General features: G+C 58.6%; 1 protein-coding gene across 5 annotated transcripts in view; it reads right to left on the reverse strand.

Annotated features, from left to right (window-relative positions):
• Positions 1-4,474: 4,474 nt before the first annotated feature.
• The window catches only part of CEP104 (centrosomal protein 104), a 35,699-nt gene continuing 27,604 nt past the window's right edge, over positions 4,475-12,569 (reverse strand). For 3 of the 5 annotated variants that reach the window (XM_045475410.1, XM_045475411.1, XM_045475409.1), the window contains 5 exons: positions 11,291-11,429; positions 11,062-11,129; positions 7,900-7,980; positions 7,715-7,721; positions 4,475-6,923 (listed from right to left, as the gene is read on the reverse strand). In XM_045475410.1, the coding sequence (XP_045331366.1) occupies positions 6,808-6,923; positions 7,715-7,721; positions 7,900-7,980; positions 11,062-11,129; positions 11,291-11,429 (411 nt within the window). In that variant the 3' untranslated portion in view covers positions 4,475-6,807. Of the gene's footprint in view, positions 6,924-7,714; positions 7,722-7,895; positions 7,981-11,061; positions 11,130-11,290; positions 11,430-12,569 lie in introns of all 5 variants that reach the window. The other 2 variants (XM_045475413.1, XM_045475412.1) reach the window with 1 other exon arrangement.

Below are 12,569 nucleotides of genomic sequence, written 5' to 3' on the forward strand. Positions count from 1 at the left end.
CCCCGCGCCCCGATCGCCCCGTGGGTCCCGCCCCGCGCTCCGCGCGACCCCCTCCCCGGTCCAGCCCCACGCCCCGCTCGTCCCCCCGGGTCTGGCGCCACGCCCTGATCGCCCTGACAGCCCCTCCACCCCAGGTCCGCCCTCGCACAGGGGTCTGGGACGATATCTCCTGGTTTGCACCAGCACTCAGGGCAGCTGTGTCGTCCACAGATGAGTGGCTCTCGCATCAGAAGCGGGAGATTACCAATGACTGAGGCCTGGCCCCTGGTTAGAGAGAGATTTTGGCCTAATTAATGGTCTGGGCTGCGGGCCGGCCCGGGATGGCCCCCAGTTCCCAGGTGTTGAGTGGGTGGCAGGGATGAGAAGGTGCTCGGGGATGGGTCAGTTTTCCCTGGTCAGGCACCGTGCCAGCTGGGGCGTTGGAGGAGGGAAGGGGGAGTGCGAGCTCAGGGTAGCTGCCCCTCTGCTCATTAACGCCTCACCCCAGGGGTTGGGGGGGTTCCGTTGCTTCGTTTTGTTTTGGAATTTTTGAACTTTGTATTGAAGTGTGATCTACACCCAGAAAAGTGTGCACACTTTGAATTTTGCCCCAATTGAACACATCCGTGTAGCCATCATGCGCAAGAAACAGGTTATTGCGTCTCCTCAGCCCCCTGGTGCCCCAAGGGGCGTGGCTTTCTTGGGCCCGGACACCACACATCAGAGCTTTCTGTGTGATGTGCAGGGTGTTCGCCGAGCCTGGCTGCTTTCCTTCCACACCATGCCTTTGGGATTCATCCACGTGACAGGCAGCTGTGGATGGTCTGCTGTCTAGTATTAGAAGTAAATTGTGAATATGCCCTATTTTTCTCCAGCGGGGTCCTCGGGCTAACTGGGAACCCGCCCCCCCTCCCCGCAGCACGTCACCCAGAGAAAAGATGGTATTTTGCCTTGGTTGCCTTTGCGACCAACTCCATCTGTGAAGGACAGGCATCAGTGGGGGCAGAACTCGGAGCCTGCATCTGGCCCTCCTTTCTGAGCTGGCTGCAGCTCAGAACCTGCAGGACCTCGTGCTCTGCGTCCTGCTGGAGCCACGCCACCCAAGCGCTGCAGAACTTTAGCCTTCCCCAGGGATTTCTTGGTTTCTCTGGAGTAGATTTTTGGGAATGAGTCCACCAGCTCATACTATTTATATTGCCCTCCTGACCGGCTATGAGAACATTAATGGTTTTATAGTAGCCAACACTGGAAACAAACCAGATGTCCATCAACAGGAGAATGGATCAATACTGGGTGAGACATCTCCTAAAATGGGTGAGCGCGTCGGGAGTGAATATTCGGCTACGCCCGACAGCATGGTGATTCTCAAGGTCGCGCAGAAGGATATGTAGTGTGATTCCATTTGCATGGCTTAAAAACACGTCAAGCTCAAGATGATATTATTTAGGGATACGTTCCTATGTGGTAAGTCTACGTAGGCAGCCAAGTGTTGAGACGTTTCCTGAGAAGCAAGGCCGAGTTTACTACCTTGTAAAGCAAGGGGGCCTCCGGTCCCCCGAGCACTGCCAACAGGTCTCCAACAGATTATGCAGGTGGTTAGCAAGTGACTTGTTTCTCTGGAGCCCCGCTAATGCCTCCGAGCCATCCTTGTGACGCTGTGTGGGCCAGCTTTTATTTATTTATTTATTTATCATGATTATTTTTTTTAATGTTTTTTGTTTTTAAATTTTTGAGACAGAGCATGAGCAGGGGGAGGGGCAGAGAGAGAGGGAGACACAGAATGTGAAGCAGGCTCCAGGCTCTGAGCTGTGAGATCGTGACCTGAGCCGAAGTCGGCCGCTTAACCGACTGAGCCACCCAGGTGCCCCTATAAATTATTTCAAATGCATTGGATATTAAGTTGCCCTGATATTTTTGTCATATGAATTGTGAACAATTTTTAGTAAAAATACTGTTTTTATGTAAATACTGAAGTGCCTGCCAGTATTGTTATTTTTTTCTGGTATCGCCATCAGTAATCTTTGTTAAACTTTTTCTGAATATCCTCCGGGTTGTGAGGGCCTTTTTGAAACGTGATGTAGACATTAGTCATGTGGTGTCCTTACACGTACGGTGGGCGGAGTAATGGCCCCCAACAAAGTCCACGTCCTAACCCCGGAAGCGGGGAGCATATTAGGTTTTATGACAGAGGGGAATTGAAGCTGCGAATGGAACTAAGGTGGATAGTCGGTGACCTTGAGGTGCTGGCCTTGAGCGTGGGGGGAGGGGCCCTGGGTTCGGGAAAGGGGTGCCTCTAGAGGCCGGGTTCTGCTCGGAGCGCCCACAAAGGGGTGCACCCCGCTGAGCCCCCGTCTTAGTCCAGTGAGACCCCGTCAGACTTGTGAGCTGCGGAACCGTGAGGGGGTGAGTGTGTGCCATCAGTAACTCTGCTCACGATGACTGGTCCTGGCAGCAGCAGAACACTTGGGTGCCCTGTTCTGGAATTACCTACCTGTTTTCACTCACACAGAAAGCCTGGCTGGAGGCCTGCTGGTCCCTTTCCTGATGACAGTAGGAATTTCGCGTCTTTTGGGTACTGATCCTTTGTCGTCTGCGTGTGTTTTCCATCTCTGTAAGGTGTCTCCATGCGCCTTTCTCGTGCACGGACGTTCATGATTACACTGGATTCCAAAGACGGGTTGTTTAGTTGTTGTGTTTGTGTCGTTTCACAAATCTCTACCTCGTTCAGGAGCAGAAAATACAAAACATCAGCTCCAGGTAGGTGACAGGTGTTGGTGTTAAAAAGCAAACTTTTAAACTTTCAATAGGAAGAAGGTAAGTGATTATTTTTTCTGTTCCTGGCCCTGTTCCGTCCCAGCCCCACCCAGGCTGAGACTTGGAGCCAGGGCCGGACATCTGCAGGCTCGCCCTCTGGCCTCCCCCAGCCACCAGGGACTGCCCCCCCCCCCCCCATTCCAGGATCCCGGAATTTGGTAAACAGCACTCCCAAGGTGCTCCCTACCCCGTGGGGAGAGAGAGATCTCCATCCAGAACCCTGGCATTGGTTCCCACAATGTCCCCCACCTTCAGGCAGGACACTGGTCCCAGGACACCGAGAGGTACCAGGACCTCTCCTGGGGAGTCCTGGGGGGTCCTCAACCTGCAGGACCACAGCACACAGAAGGGCTTTGCTTAGAGATGACCTCCTCCTGTGCACAAGGAAATCCAACCAATGGGGAGTCTGACCTCAGCCCTCCCCACTCTCCAGGCCCCTCCCCTGGAATCCCAGCACAGTGCCTCAGGTGGGCAGGTCTGGGGTCTGGGAAGCTCGGTGGGGTTTTGAGGCCTTCTGGGCAGGGGGTGGTCCATGCCTGGGTCTCCCTGTTCCCCAGCCCCTTGCTGCTATAGCCTAATGAGCAACGAAGGGCTGGGGGGACCCCTCAGCTTAAGTGTGGGCTCCCTCCCCAAACTTGCAGACTCACTGCCCAGGCTGGGCCTCTTCAGCACCTTCTATTTGGCTCCACTCCACAGAGGGGAAACTGAGGCAGGGATCAGCTGCTGTCCACGGGCCTCCCTGGCCTGACCCATCACGACGCAGGTGCACATTTGGGCTCACTGCCTTCCAGGAAGCCGGCGTCCCTGTGTACCATTGAGGATATCCTCAGCTGCGTCGTGCGGGCCTCGAAAGGTCCCGGGAGACCCCGGGGGGACATGCTCTGCAGGAGCAGCACAGAAGGTCACCGACCCACTGACCACTTTCTCTGGTGGCCTGCATTTCAGAGCCAGGGGGCTCAGCCCGGGCCTCATCCGGGATGAGGTGGGTGGAAGCCCCAAAGCCCCGAGGGGCAAGAGCCAGGAAGGCTGCACACGCACCAAACCGCTCAGCGGGCCTAGGTTTTAAGAGCAAATACGCAACGGCACAAATGAACATCTAATTCGAACAGCACACGGACGGGTTCTCTGCAGGTGTGAATGCAGCGCACGCCCCTCGCTTGCCCTTGGCTTCTTTGGAAAGCGTGCTCTTTCGTCCTGCACTCGTGCAGTGCACACACCTAGCACCTGTACGTTATAACTTCAGAACGGAAGCAATTATACAATTACCAAAACTAATAAAAGCTTAAAAACACCCCAGAAATCAACAGAGGAAATACTGCCGCTTTACTTATTTGAAAGCAAAATAGCCTTGTTGGCCGGCAAAAGTTCCTCTGTCAAAAGGGAAGAGCCCGTGCAGAGACTGTAAGTGCAGCCCTCCCCACCGCCCCAACATTCCGACTTTATCCCACAAGATAAAGCGGGTCAGTGATTCTCTCCAATTTACACGCACTTAAAATTCTTTAGCTTCTTCAGCGGGGAAACTCCTTTCGACACACCCTACGTGGGGCCAGGCTCGGCCCACCCCCCCCCCCCCCCCCCCACGCCTCAACCCGCCCCAGCCACGCCCGGTGTGGGCCAGAGTGCATGCAACTCTGCAACTCGTTCACCTTTTAATTACAGTCTTGAAATAAAAGTGACAGGATGTTTTGTGACCTTTTTATTGTGTTAACATGCTCAGAGTGAACTGACCCCTAGGCCCTGACATAACAACAAAAATATATTGGTTAGATACTGTAATTCTGGTGCCTGAAATAAAGACAAATAGAAAACTATATTAAAACATTAAAAAGTTAAAAATTTTCATTAAAGGTATTTACATGTGTATTCTGATGCCAAATTTATAGACACATTTCTTTTAAATTAAAATATTTTGAAATATGAAAATAAGAGAAATAAATATCCACAACATATTCATAGTGAAAATTATTAATTCTTGTTCCAAATTTACATTTTTATTTATAAATGGCCAAGGGATCCTACGCTTCCTTCAGAATTGCCTGTCTTTTATTTTCAGTTCCTTAATAGCCTCTAACTCTGCAAAGCTCTTTGTAGCCGCGAAGCAGGGCTCACTTCGGCAGAAACGCCCGCTCCTTCTGTAACCGGCAAGGCTAACCGGTCTTGCACGCATCCAACTGTTCAATCGCTAAAGTGAAATATTTTTATGAATCTTTTTGAAGTTACGATATATGGAAAATATTACATACATGTTTTTTGCGAGTGGTGATTAGAGGGAAGAGAACGGCTCTTCGATTAGCGTTTCTCATCACTGCTCGTGTTACGGAGCGGCTCGCCTGCAGGAGGAGGGACCAGGTCGTGGCCGCGGTCTGTGAAGCCAGGAGGGGTCGCGTCCCAGTTCCCCCGGCGTCTGTGTTCTGCTCTGTCTGATGAAGGTTTACGTTCTTTCTCCCCACTACTTCTTAACGGAGTTATTTTTTGCAAAGGCAGTTCTCTTAGTTCTATTCTTGCTGTATTTTGAGTCAACCATATGACAAAGTGTTAGTCCACCCAGAACGGAGAGCGGTTAGTGCAAACTCCCCATCACTAATCCACTCAGGGGACGCGCTGCTCCAACGGCTACGAGGGGTTTTCTGAAACGTGTTTTCTTTCACGTGGCGGGGAAGTAAACAGGTGTGTGTGCTGAGGAGGCGGCACAAATCCCACCCATTTCTCAGCGGCACCCCGGAGGCCTGCCGTCTACTTGCCTACCACTCGGGAGAACGGAAGCATGCTGGGCCGTGGGCGGGGTGGGAAGGGCCGGCCTCCCTGGGTCTCTGGGGGCCCGGCAGGCAGCGGGAGCGCAGGCCGGCACAAGGGAGACGGGACGCTTCCCAGCAGGTTTCAGACACCCTGGCTTTGCCCCGCGGCCACCTGGACACGAAGCCCGGGAACCGCTTCTGTGGGACACAAGGGCTGGTCTCTTCATTTTAAGCCATGTTGGGGTTTGAAGTGTCACGGGGCGTGTTTGAGACAAATGAACTTAGGGCTCCGATTCGTAGATCTGTGAGGGGCAGGACAGGCCCAAAGCAGACACCCGAGCCTGCTGGTCCGCGCTGAAGGCTCGTTCGCGCGTGTTAACCAAGTGCGGCTGCTCCCCACCAGGGTCGAGGGCGAGGCCACGCCTGCTCAAGGCTTTGAGAGAGGGCTGTTCTGACACGTGTTCAGGGCGCAGGACAATCGGTGGAGAGGCGGGTCCTAACTCTATTCTAGAACCACAGGTGTGGTTCTAGAAGGAAGGAGCTGGAAGCACTGGGAGGAGAGCCCTGATGGAGCCACAGGGCGGCAGGCTCGGCTCCCAGGGGCTGCAGCTTGGGGTCGGGCGGGACCCAGCACTCCGCACGGTGGCAGGGGTGGGGCTCGGCGGGGGCCCTAGCGGGGCAGGTGCTGCAGGGGGACCCATGCGTGGTGACCGCAGGTGCGTCTTTCCCTCTCGTGACGGCGGGAGGTGTGGGGTCCGCACACAGTGGGGAGGTGCGCTGGGCGGGGGCCGGCGCCCGCCGAGATCCGCGCCCGCCATCTCTCTCCCGGCTGGTTCGCGCGGCCCAGTGAGCCAAAGCCCTGCGGAAATTCTGCCACGTGAGAGAGAGACCGACGTGCACGAGGTTTACAGCGAAGACTTTATGGAAACCACTCCAAGCGCTTGAGGAGAGGGCGCTCTGCTCGCAGGACACCCGACCCGGACAGGGAGGTCGGTCCCCTTCAAACGGAATGGCTGCTCTTCTGGCGACGGCGGCCTCGGAGGCCAGAAGCCTGGGTGCTTCAAACCGCGCTGAGCTTGGTCTGAACCCCGGACGCAGGCTCTTGTGTCAGCCCCTCACAGGGAGCGGCAGGTGAGGACAGCAGGGCCACGAGCGGAGGAACGGCGGGGGCGGAGCACAGGGTCGCCATGTCCAAAGGCGGATCTTAGGAGAGATGGTTCGCAATCAAGAAACTTGCTCAGTCCCTCGTGGGGACGAAGGAGACAGAATGTAGGTCACGTCACCGCTTTGTGTATGTTCTGCCGGAGCTTTTGCTCAGGCCCTTTGGGGTAGGGATCTTGCTTCCGACCTTGGATGCGGAGGTCCCTGATTTGGTCGTGGCTGGGCCTTTACCTGCTGGACACACAACACACAACACACAGGCCCCGTGTCAGCAGGGAGACTAACACACCAACAGAGCGCCAAGCCACAGTGAGGGCATGGCGGCCAGGTGTCGTCAGGCCCTGGGGAGAAGCAGAGCGCCAGCGGGGTCTGCAGGGGGCAGCACAGCGGCCACTCGGTCCACAGGCGCCCCGGCTGAGCGGGGCACGTGTGGGAGCTGGCTGCCAGGCTGAGGAGCAGGGCTCGTGCGTCCCCAACGGGCTCAGAGGAGATGCCTGGCCCGGGGGCGGGAAGAAAGAGAACTTGCTCATTTACCCGGGTGTCGGCTGTAGAGACTCAGCTCCAGAAACGAAGAAAAGCAGCAGCCACGTGACTACAGCTTCGCTTCCAGGCTGAGTCGCCCCGGGCAGGCGCCCATATTCCCTCCGTTATGAGAGAGATGAGAGAGGTGGCCAGGTGCGGGGGGGGGGGGGGGGGGGGGGCGTGTCAGCCACACTCAGCCCTCGCCGGGTATCTGGCAGGTGGAGCCCAGAGCCCACATCCCGTCACACTCGTTTTTATTACTCTCTCACTTATTAACGCCCCTGAAGTAAGAACGTCCGTCCAACGGTTTTTTGTCAGGAAGAATTTTCTAATGAAAAACGCCCTGCTTTCCTGTCGGCATTCTCAATCTAACACAAAGCAGCTGCAATTACAATTTACGAGGCAGGGAGCGGCGATACCTGTGAGTCTACTATCCGTCTGTTTCCAAGCGCTCTGCTTTGGCAATGCAGGGAGCCGGGAGCAGGGGCGTGCGCCCGAAGGACGCGGCGGGAGCCCTCAGGCAAGAGCGTGGTGCTGACGGCAAGAGGTCTGGGCACACATCAGCCTACTCGCTAAGGGCCATCGGCCGGACACGAAGACGGGAGGGAAGCACGTCTGTGTGACCCCAGAGGTGCGGGGGCCCCGCCACGCGCCACCCACGTGCAGCAAGGCCCCAGACCTCACCTGGCGGCAGAGCCTTGCGCAGCACGTGCGTCTTGCGCAGGTTCATCGTGCAGCCGGCGGGGCCCATGAGGTGAGCCTTCCACGCCTGAAACAAAAGAGGAGGCACACGCCGCGTCAACCAGGCGACCGAGAGGGAGCAGACGAGCTGAGCTCCCGTCAGAGCTGAAACCAGAGGCGGCCGCAGCTCCCAACGTGGCCGCATCTCACATCCCGACGCGGCACGCAGAGCCCCTCGGTCCTCATCGCCTCCACGCACAGCGTGCTCGGACTGTTGTCACATAAGCACGTGCACGTGTGTGGATTCGGGGAGTACACGGGGCAGGGTGACCTCCAGGAGCGGGGAGTGGCCCCTGGCTGCCAGCCAGCAGAAAACAGGGACCCCAGTCCTGTAGCGACAGAAGAATTCTGCCAGCACTGGGGTAGCTCGGGAGACACCCCCCCCCCCACCGCCAGCCGAGCCCACGGATGAGAACGCGGCCCAGTCTACGTGTCGCTGCGGCCTGGTGACTCCCGGAGCAGAGGACCCGTTCAGTTGTGCCCACGACTCCTGCCCCACAGAAACTGACATCACAGAAGGATGTTTGAGCCACCAAGGGTGTGGTGACTGGCTGCAGGCATGGACCACTGAACCGAGAGCAAGCAGAGAGGTCCGAGAGGCCTGCTGACGGCCTTGGAGCCGCGAGCTGTCGGACGCCGGGGGACACAGCTGCCAGGAGGAGAGGGGCTGAGGTCTGCATCGCACGGAGCAGATGACGGCAGCCACACAGGGACCGGGTGTCCCGTGACAGCTAGTGTCACGGTAGAAATCAGACCCCGACACAAAGCCCGAGTTTCACACGCGAACGGAGAGAAGGCGTGTGCACGTGAGGACTACTTACACGACTTTTAAAAGGGAAAGCCACTAAAAACGGCCCTGTTAGGAAGGAGGGGTGGTGGGCAGGGGCAGGGACTGCAGCTGCTCTCTGTTCTTCTGTGCATATGTCCCATTTTTCAGACCTCAGAACTGGTCGAGTGTTTTATATAATTACAGGACTTAATTTTAACCCCCCCCCCAAACCGAATACATAATAAAGCAGGTGACTGTAAAGCATTGTGGTCGTGAAACAGCTTGTGGACCCCCCACCGCCAGGGGACACGGAAAGGACGTGAACGGGGACTCGCGGCCCCGAGTTTGGGCACTGCTGCCAGGCACGTGCTGCGTGTGGGGTCGCGCAGTGTGCGTGGACGACGGGCGGCAGGAAGGTCTGGCATCTCCGGGGCTCTGAGAACCCAACCCTGGGGCTGGGGAAAGGGGACGCCAGGAGACACAGGATGCATCGGAAGTGTTCGGCTGAACTCACGAGGTGGTCATGTCAGCATTTTCACCTGGCTCTGTCCACCGGGAAGGCCAGCGACAGTGACCAACTGGGTAGCTGTGAGCACGGGAGACACCGATGCTGTTCTAAAATATCCATTTCCACCGGAGGGAGCCCAGGTCCGGGGCCGGCCTGGGCAGGGTCGGCATGGAGCGGGCAGAGTGTTACAACAGCCGGGGGGTGCCGAGAACACCGGGGTCCGACCAACAAGGCCAGGAGCCCGTCCGAGAGGCCGCGCTGGCCAGAGACCAGGCGACTCAGGCCTCAGAGAGGCTGCAGGACACCGGTTGAGTCTGCGTGTTTATGACACTAAGGGACACGCTGGTGAGCGGCTTGCTCCTATGCAGCCCGTGGACCATGTGGGAGGCACACACGTTCTCGCCCGGGGGCGACTGCAGGGCAGAGGGAGGGACGCTTCTCTCGGAAGCAGCGGCCCAGCTGACAACTGAGGGGTGGCAGGCTGGGCTGTGTGGACCCGACGGTCCCTGACGGTCGTGGGATGTGCCCGGTCACGGAAGGGCGGGCCACTGGCTAAGAAGTGGCTGCGGGCAAGTCTGAGGTTTAAACGGACCCGGCCTATAGAGCCAACCTGCGATTCACAGGAACCGGGCAGGAACGACCTCCTAACGGTGCCGGGAGGGAGACCATCCGCAAACTCAGCCCACGGGAAGCCCAGCCCACGGGAAACCCTGCCAGGCAGACCGCTTCTCACCAAACTCTACAACAGAGCACGCGGAGGAGGCTACTTAGAAACACATCCAGCAGTCTCTGCGTGCGGCCTCACCGGGGGCCGGGACACTGACCCCGAGGGGAAGCTGGGGGACGCTCTCGAGAGCGACTCCACGAGCGCTGTTTCCGGAGCGCCACGGCAGACCATTTCCAGAGGAAGCGACGTGCCGTCTGGCTGCACCTCAGCGTGGCCTGGGTGGGGAGCCGCAGCTGGGTGCACATGAGGCAAGGGTGGCTGTGAGCCCACGGCCAGGCGAGCCGGTGATGGGGTGTGAGGGGTGCCCGCGGGCCCCTCTGCTCTGCCGCGCACTGTGTTGTGTGTCTGACGTTTTCTGAGAGAGGGACGACGGGCCTGGGACGACGGCACGGGCGCAGGCCCGTCTGCCATGTGCTCTCAGAGGTCGACGGCGAGCTACAGAGCACGGCTGGGTCTGAGCCGTCTCGTGGGCACATCCCAGACGGCGGGGGCAGGGAGAGCCCGCGGCGGGACCCGTGGGGAACTGCAGGTGCAGCGGCTAAGGGGGCTGGAGCGGAAGCGACGGAGCCAGAGGCAGGTCCCCAGAACCGCCCTGCCTGGCACGTGGAGGACATCACCACTGTCGTTGTCAGCCGAACCACCGGCACGAGCCTCAGACCTGCTCTGGTCAGAGCAGGGGGCCCAGGGAGGAGGGGGGCGGGAACCGGAAGCCAGAGTCGCCGGTGCCGGGGAAGGGAAGAGAGCTTGCAGTCGTCTGCGAGGTAGAACCTCCCAACTGCACTGGGCTGGATGGCAGTAATGAGAAGAGCCCCGCACGTCTGGCCCAGACGCCACTCAGGGCCCCAGCGCACAGAGGGGTGCCGCGCCCAGACAGAGGCGAAAGCCCCTCGCGCTCACCCACCCAGAGCTGAGGCCCCCGCAGCGGGTCCACGGCGCTACAGGAGGGAGAACTCACGGGAGACGGCAGGTGACAGCGTGTCAGGCGGACCTGAAGCAGGACCGGGGTGCTCCCCGAACACTCACGGTCCCCCACCCGCGGCCCAGCCCTGACAGCCTGGTCGCCGGGTCAGCCCCAGGTAGGGTCACGCTCCAGTTAGGTCCTCACCTCCTCCCCCGGTGAGAAGTTCTCGTGGCACAGAGGACAGCGGTTTGCCAGCTTCTCCGGTTTGGCGGCTGAAACGGCATCAGCGGGACAAGGCTCAGCTCCTCCCGAGACCTGAGCCAGGAGCTATAGACACGGGGCGGGCCAGCGCTCCACGCGGGGCCTGCCCGGGCAGGGCCCGGGGGCACGGCGGGCACCGGGGGGTCTGGGCGGGGGCCGAGCAGGCACTCACGGTTACAATCCTTTGCTTTTATGTGTCTGGGCAGCTCTTCCTTCAGAACAGCCTCGTTGCAGCGGTAACACTTTCCAAACCCGTCTTTCTTGTCGCATTCGGTCAGCAGGTGCTCCGTCAGGCTGGAGATCTCGACCACCTGCATCCAGAAATGCAGAAGGAAGCAGGGTGCTGAGAGTACGGGGCGCGTGCAGCACCACCCTGCACTTGTTTCCCAGGGCCGGAACACGCACGCCTCTTCTCTCACTCGGTCCTGACCCCACCGGCCCCAGGGGGCTTCCTCGGGCGCTTGCTACACTCTGCTGAAGACCCCGTGCCCCCCGTGTGTCCCTCCTTGTGTTATGGTGGTAGCGCGCAGAGGACACTGCCGGGGGGGGGGGGACGGAGGAGCGATGGCTAACCCCCGCAGCACACGCAGGAAGCCGCGGAACAGCTTAGCCGTGTGGCCTCTGGGTTCAAATCCCGCCTCCCTGTTGCTTGTAAGAATGTGCAGAGACGGGGTCACAAAAAGACTGTTAGCAGAGTCTCTCACGCCCCAGGCACGTTCAGCAGGAGTGACCACTATGCATGGACTCATACACCTGCTGGGAATCCAGCCACCAACGCGGGCTGGGAGTTGGGGGGAGGCTAGAAGTCTGCACTGCCAGGCTGTGGGGGGTGGGGGGGGGGCTCTGCCTACTTGAGAGCTGCTGTGTAGCCTGCAAGAGCCCCAAGGTAGAGGCCAGAAGTTCACTCTCCTCCTTTATTAAAAGGAAGGCCTTACTGCATCAGAGAAGACATGCAAATCCGGGGGTGGGAGTTTTCTTAAACAAGATACACAACGCGTAAACCACGGGCAAGACGAACAAGGTGCACAGCGTTTAAACTTAAAAGACACGCTGGGGTGACAAACAGGCCAGACCCCAAGTGGGAGAGGGCAACTATGGCACCTGGGGCTGGCCAAGGACTCTGGTCCGTGCACCTGAAGCATGACTACAGATCAGTAGAGCGGGACCGGCAACGCAATTCAAAACGTGAGCAAGAGACTAGAACTATTTTACAAAAGAGGGCACTCGGGAGGCCAAGAGACGGATGGACAGGGGCCGCACCTCACTGTGGGCAGGAACCACGGAGCTGGCGAGGATGTGACACAGCCCCCCACGCCCTTAAGACCCCTCTGGAGCACAGCCTGCGTCAGCCCCGCAGCCCAGCGCTGGCTCGCGCAGCCACTCCGCCCCCAGGGGTGCACCCAAAAAGGCGTGTTCGCAGGCGCACTGGGAGCGGATACAAGAATGTCTGT

Source organism: Leopardus geoffroyi, chromosome C1 (genome assembly GCF_018350155.1).
Source record: "Leopardus geoffroyi isolate Oge1 chromosome C1, O.geoffroyi_Oge1_pat1.0, whole genome shotgun sequence".
NCBI classification, from domain to species: domain Eukaryota; kingdom Metazoa; phylum Chordata; class Mammalia; order Carnivora; family Felidae; genus Leopardus; species Leopardus geoffroyi.